General features: G+C 54.6%; 1 protein-coding gene across 1 annotated transcript; it reads left to right on the forward strand.

The window, feature by feature from the left end:
• Nucleotides 1-3,095: 3,095 nt before the first annotated feature.
• On the forward strand, nt 3,096-5,020 carry LOC123411555 (UDP-glycosyltransferase 73C6-like). Its single transcript, XM_045104521.1, has one exon. The coding sequence runs from the start codon at nt 3,344-3,346 to the stop codon at nt 4,853-4,855; it is 1,512 nt and encodes a 503-aa protein (XP_044960456.1). The 5' UTR covers nt 3,096-3,343; the 3' UTR covers nt 4,856-5,020.
• The last annotated feature ends 1,270 nt before the right edge of the window (nt 5,021-6,290 follow it).

Here is a 6,290-nt window from a genome sequence, read left to right on the forward strand (position 1 = left end):
ACACACAAAAGTGCAAACTCGGTGACACCGAAGTGGACAACTCGGTGGTACCGACTAGTACTAAAGGTGTGAACTTTTGAATCTCGGTGAGACCGATATATAGAACTGGGTGGCACCGAAAAGGTGACTAACGGTTAGATGACCAAACTCGGTGGCACCGGTACTAAAACTCAGAAATTCTGATTTTGTGTATCTTGGCAACAGAATGTTGGTCACATTAAACTCGGTAGCACCGATGCAGTTTCGGTTGCACCGAGTTGGTGGGAATGGCTAGGGTTTTGTCTGAGGTCCAACCTCGGTGGGTCCGATGTGGCAATGTTGGTTACACCGAATTTGTGAATGTGGAACTTGACAAAGTGGATATGTGGGGAAAATGACTGGGTGTTTTGCTGGCTAACTTTGAGCATTTGACCAATCAGTTCATTTTACTACCTCACCCCCTTTTAATAGTATTGGATTTCCTATGGACTCAAAATTGATTTCTCACAAATATAAAATGAAGAGTCTTCTAGCTTGAAGCTTGAGCCAATATTATTCCTTTCTTGTATCTAGGGGTATCTCCGCATAAACCTTAAGCCATAGCATCTTTTGAACTTTTCTAAAATATACTTGAAAAACACATTAGTCCAATGATGCATATGTTGTGATCAATTATGAAAACCACCCTAGGGAGCAATTGTGCTTTCATGGTGCCCTTCAATTCATGCCCGGTTCGGCGCTACAGTTTAACCACGCCGACATCGATATGGACAAGATCATCACTAGAGACTTCGCCGCCGCCGTGCCCTACCCGGCGTTCATCGTGCAGGATGACACAATGGAAACCGCTGCGACATTGACGACGAGCTCGACGATGCCAAGGAGGAGGGGGAGGAAGAGCAGGTGGAGGTGGACCTGGAACCAGTGCCGAAGAGGAAGGGGGAGAAGAAGCGGGCGTCGAACGCCAAGCTAACCGAACCCCGCGTCAAGTGGACGTCCAAGGAAGATGAGTGCCTTGCTAAAGCGTGGAAGACCGCCAGCGTCGACCCGATCACCGCCGCAAATCAGAACACCGACACGTACTCTGCGGAATCAAGACGGGGTTCGACGAACTCAAGCTAGTCGACCCCGACTTCGTCCACATCCACATGGTCGGCGATCCAGACGGCTTGCAACAAGTGGCATGGGATCGTCGAGGTGATTGCTGCTCGCCCCGGAAGTGGCGCCAACATCGAGGGTCAGGTATGGACGTAGTTCGCCAACCCTTGTTCATCGCGTCGCCGTGTACTTTACCGACATGTTTTGTCCGCGGCTGTGCAGATGGTCCGGATGTTCGCCATGTATCGCGCCAACAACGAAGACCAAGAGTTCAAGTTTCTTCACGTGTTCTCCAGGATCGGGTCGTGCAAGAAGTGGAGGGAAGTTCGGCTCGCTCTCGACAAGGCCAAGGAGACCAATAATCCGGACGTGCCTTCCCCAGTTGTGGCAGAAGGGTACCCAGATAGCACCAAAAAAGTCAGGGCGATGAGGGACGCGGCACACGCTGTCGAACAACTGCAATCTTCGATTGAGAAATGCATCGCCGACGCCAAGAGCAGCACTGCCAAGAGGGAGGAGAAATCCAACGCGCGGTGGTCGGCGTTGATGATCAATGTCGCCGCGAAGAAGAGGAACACCGACCATGGGGGGCAGACATGTCGACAATAGACAAGCAGGTAAAGGCGTGGTACCTCGTGGAGCGCGGCCTCATCTTAAACCAGATTCCCTCTCCGGCGGCGATCACCACGGCGACCACGGAGACAACACAACGATGACGCTCAGCCCGAGCGCAGAAGCCACGCCGAAGACGAGCCCGACCCGGGCAGTCCCGTGGGAGAGGAGTCGTCTATTTGATTCGTTTCACGCCTATTGTCCCTTTATTTTGATCGTCAATCTATGGCATGTTGATCGCCGAATTGTGGCATGATGATCGCCGAACTCGTCGCGACTTTTTAGCAGCAAAAAATACAAATGTGAAGTAGTTGACGTGCAGAGGCCGAAATCTGAGGGCGCGGCTGGAAACTCGCTCGCCCTGAGGACGAAAAAAACACTGACACAACGCCAAAGAAGCATTTGCCGGGTGCGCTGGGGGCCGATCGGCTCGAGTTGCTCTTAGTGTTCTTGTTGGAGGTTCGCGGGAGTTATACGAAACATGCTGGAGTTGCTCCAATGTACCGTAGTGGTAGTGATAATTGACAAGCAGGGTCGTCGATGAGGGAGGCCAAACTGGCCGACCGCACAGGGCCGCAAAATCTCGGGGGCCCCAAATCATCGGGTAACAACATTAGGTCCAACTTAATCTAAAAAAAGGAGCCAACAATCCAGCCCATTAGCATCATACGGGAGCTTAAACAGGCCTACAATTGATTGGTTGCCACACGACAAATCCGTTAGGTTTTATTTGCGACTCCGATCGCCTGGCCGGCTATTCCGTCGCCCACGCCAATCTCTATGCTATTCGCGCGCGCGCCCAGATTGCTTCCTATATTAGAGTATGGACGATCTCACCGACCGGCCGGCGAACATTCAGGTGATCAATGATCTGATTGCAGACGCGCTATGCAAGCCAATTCGATGTTCATCTATCGGCCACCACTTGTTCTGTTCGTCAGTTTGGTCGTTCTGTTAATTGCTAAGTCTATATGATCCGATCAATCATGTGCCAAGATTTTTTTTATGGATGCGCCACTATATTTTTTTCCCGCTGGTTGTAGCCAACGTTTCTATTTCTAATTGCCTTTGTAGCTTGTCTAGTACGTAGTAGTTATCTATATTGTGCAATACAACTACAGCAGAGTTGATGCTAGACGGATGGTGCTTTTAGGTAGAACAACATGAGATCAGTTTGGTACCTTCATTGTTTAGCATCGATATTAGGTATATTTCTAAATGTGTATGTCATAGCACACATCTGAAATTCTACAATCAAGCAAGAGTTTGCATCTGTGACCATTACTTGTATGTTCTTTGAAAAATAAGGTCATATTTACACTTCCCCAGGGCCCCTAGTTTCATGGAGACGGCCCTGCTGACAAGTGACAAATTTGCTGTCACTCGTATGTCCTCGGTACCATCTGTGCTAGCCAGCTGCACAAGCAAACATTCGTCGCCCTCATATTCACGCCTCCGTCATCATCAACGACAAACACTAGCATAACTGACAATCTTGTAGTGACCTCGTCAATCTCGTCACCTCGCATCTCGACCATGCCGGCGCTCGTCGCATTCAGAATCCGGCAACCTTTTAAGACACGGGGCTAACAGAACTGGCCACAGCCCCAGGCATCGAACCATCTCTCTTACCAGTACGGGCAGCTTGCAGGGGATGGGTTCCCAAGGAGTACCAAACGCCACCATGGCCGGCCATGACGACGTCGGGGGCGCCGCCAAGGCGCACTTCGTGTTCGTCCCGCTCATGTACCAGGGCCACGTGATCCCGACGGTGGACACGGCGCTGCTGCTGGCCACCCACGGCGCGCTCGCCAGCGTCGTCGCCACGCCGTCCAACGCCGCGCGCATCCGCCCCACAGTCGACTTCGCGCGCCGGTCCGGCCTGCCCATCCGGCTCGTGGAGCTCCCGCTCGACTGCGCCGCCGAGGGCCTGCCTGAGGACGCCGACGACGTCGACAAGATCCCGTTCGGCCTCGCGCCCAACTACTTCCGCGCGCTGACGCTCCTCGCGGGGCCGCTGGAGCGCCACCTCCGCGCGCACCCGCCGTACCCGACGTGCATCGTGTCCGACTTCTGCCACGCGTGGACCGTGCAGGTCGCGGCCAATCTCAAGGTCCCGCGGCTCAGCTTCTTCAGCATGTGCGCCTTCTGCACCCTGTGCCAGCACAACGTCGAGAGGTACAACGCCTACGACGGCGTGGCCGACGACAACGAGCCGGTGGTCGTGCCGGGCGTGGAGAGGCGAATCGAGGTGACGAGGGCACAAGCCCCGGGGTTCTTCCGGGCGCCCGGGTTCGAGAAGCTGGCCGATGAAATCGAGCTGGCGCTGGCAGAGTCCGATGGCGTCGTCATGAACTCCTTCGTGGAGATGGAGCCGGAGTACGTCGCTGGCTACGCGGACGCCAGGAAGATGAAGGTGTGGACCATCGGGCCCGTGTCGCTGTACCACCAGCACGCCGCGACGCTAGCAAAGAGAGGGAACACCACCACCGCCATTGACGCCGACGAGTGCCTCCGTTGGCTCGAAGGCAAGGAGCCCAACACCGTCGTCTACGTCAGCTTCGGGAGCATCGTGCACGCCGACCCGAAGCAGGTCGTCGAGCTCGGGAAAGGGCTCGAGGCGTCGGGCCACCCATTTGTCTGGGTTCTCAAGAACCCCGACCAGTACGGCGAGGACGTGCGCGGGTTCCTGCGGGACCTCGAGGAGCGCGTCGCCGGGCGCGGGATGCTGATCAGAGGGTGGTCGCCGCAGGTGCTTATCCTGAACCACGCGGCCGTGGGCGGCTTCGTGACGCACTGCGGGTGGAACTCCACGGTGGAGGCGATCGCGGCCGGACTGCCGGTGGTGACATGGCCGCACTTCTCGGACCAGTTCTTGAATGAGAAGCTGGCCGTGGAGGTGCTCGGGATCGGCGTGAGCGTCGGGATCAAGGAGCCATTGATGTGGGTGGCGATGAAGGAGATCGTGGTGGGGAGAGATGTGGTTGAGGCGGCCGTCAGGAGCATCATGGACGGGGGAGAAGAGGGGGAGGAGAGGAGGAGGAAGGCAGTCGATCTTTCAGAGAAGGCAAGGGCGGCCGTGCAGGAGGGCGGGTCATCACTTGGCAACCTGCTGGATCTGATCAAGAGTTTCGAGATGGACGTGGGAGGTTGCACGGTCGACTGAATGAGCGTCGTCATAGTCTCACAGAGCACTAAGCCAGAGAGAGCTGACGCCTTTTTACTTCTGAACAAATGAGCGTTCAGTTTCAGAAGATTCTTGGTCATCCAAACCTTTCTCCGTAAATTATTTTTGTTTGGAAAAGTTTATAACTTTACACAACTACTACTATATACAAGTTGTTTGAAGTTGCAATTTGGATAACACCGCGTTTGGATGTCTCCATTGCAGCCCAGGAAAACGAATTGGTAATCAAATCTTGCCTCAGATGTTTGGTTGTACACCGAATTCGTATTGGAAACACCAGGCCAATTCAGAGCTTTTTTGCCTTGCACGTAAAGCTCCCTCCCACGATTCGGAGGGCTTCTGGTCCGTTTTCCGTCCATGTCCCGCAAAACATACTCCCTTCCATCCTAGCAACTACTTTCTTCGTAAACTAATATGGAAACAATTATAGATGACTAAAGTAGTGATCTAAACGTTTTTATATTAGTCTACAAAGGGAGTAGAAAAGAAAAGAAGGAATGAAGGGAAACGAGACATGAGAGGGGATCTCGGGACGACCTAGCTACCGGAGCTAACCGCGGCGTTCGGCGGCGTCCCAGATCTGTTCCTCCCCCGTCCCACCCTCTCCTTCCCATCCCATTGTTGAAATTTGGAGGTGGGCCTTAGGCCCACTAGAGAATTTCAGAAAATCTAAAGGGCCCATGTAGGTGGTGGCATGGCAAGGTGGTGGGAGTTTAGTCCCACCCCGCTAGTGGAGGAGAGTTTGGACCCCTTTATAAGGGTCTCTCTTCCACATGCTATTGGAGAGTGAGAAGAGAAGGTGCCCTCGCGCACTCCTCCTCCTCCGCCGCCCGCCTCGCCGCGGGTTGCGGGTTGCGGGTTGCGGGAATGAGCCGAGCCGAGCTCATACCTACGCGCTTATTTTTGCCGGTCAGGAACGGAGAATACGTAACGGACAAGGAAACGATCCGAGACGTCACGAAATCGCCACCCAGCCGCCTTTATAAGCACGCGATCGCCTACCCTAGCCGTCACGAAATCAGATCACATCTGCCTCACGCGTTCGTTCCTTGAACTGCTGCTGCCGCCGGCGACTCCGTCCCGTTTACCGCGTACACGGTCGACGGGAGAGCAGGCCTCCGAAACCTCGCCTCTCCGGTTCCTGTACGGGAGAGGGGCGATTAGGTTTTTGGGGAGCGATCACGCGACTGCTCGCCTCCGTCCGTCTGCTTCGTCTACGTCCGCGTCGCCCTCGTCATCGCCATGTCTTCACCAAGCGAAGCTGATCGTCTCCGCGAGGAAGCCGAGAAGAAGACGGCAGAGGATACTGCCTCTGCCGCCGCCGCCGCTGCTGCTGCTACGGCCAACTGGCCGATTGGAGGGTATGACTCGTTTATCCTCTTGTTCGTATTTATTCTAGCAGTACTACTTGTTT

Source organism: Hordeum vulgare, chromosome 7H (assembly GCF_904849725.1).
Source record: "Hordeum vulgare subsp. vulgare chromosome 7H, MorexV3_pseudomolecules_assembly, whole genome shotgun sequence".
In the NCBI taxonomy this organism is placed as follows: domain Eukaryota; kingdom Viridiplantae; phylum Streptophyta; class Magnoliopsida; order Poales; family Poaceae; genus Hordeum; species Hordeum vulgare.

Bases quoted from the DNA above. Each gene is read 5' to 3' on its own strand.
- LOC123411555 (XM_045104521.1), top strand. From the start codon at position 3,344: ATGGGTTCCCAAGGAGTACCAAACGCCACCATGGCCGGCCATGACGAC.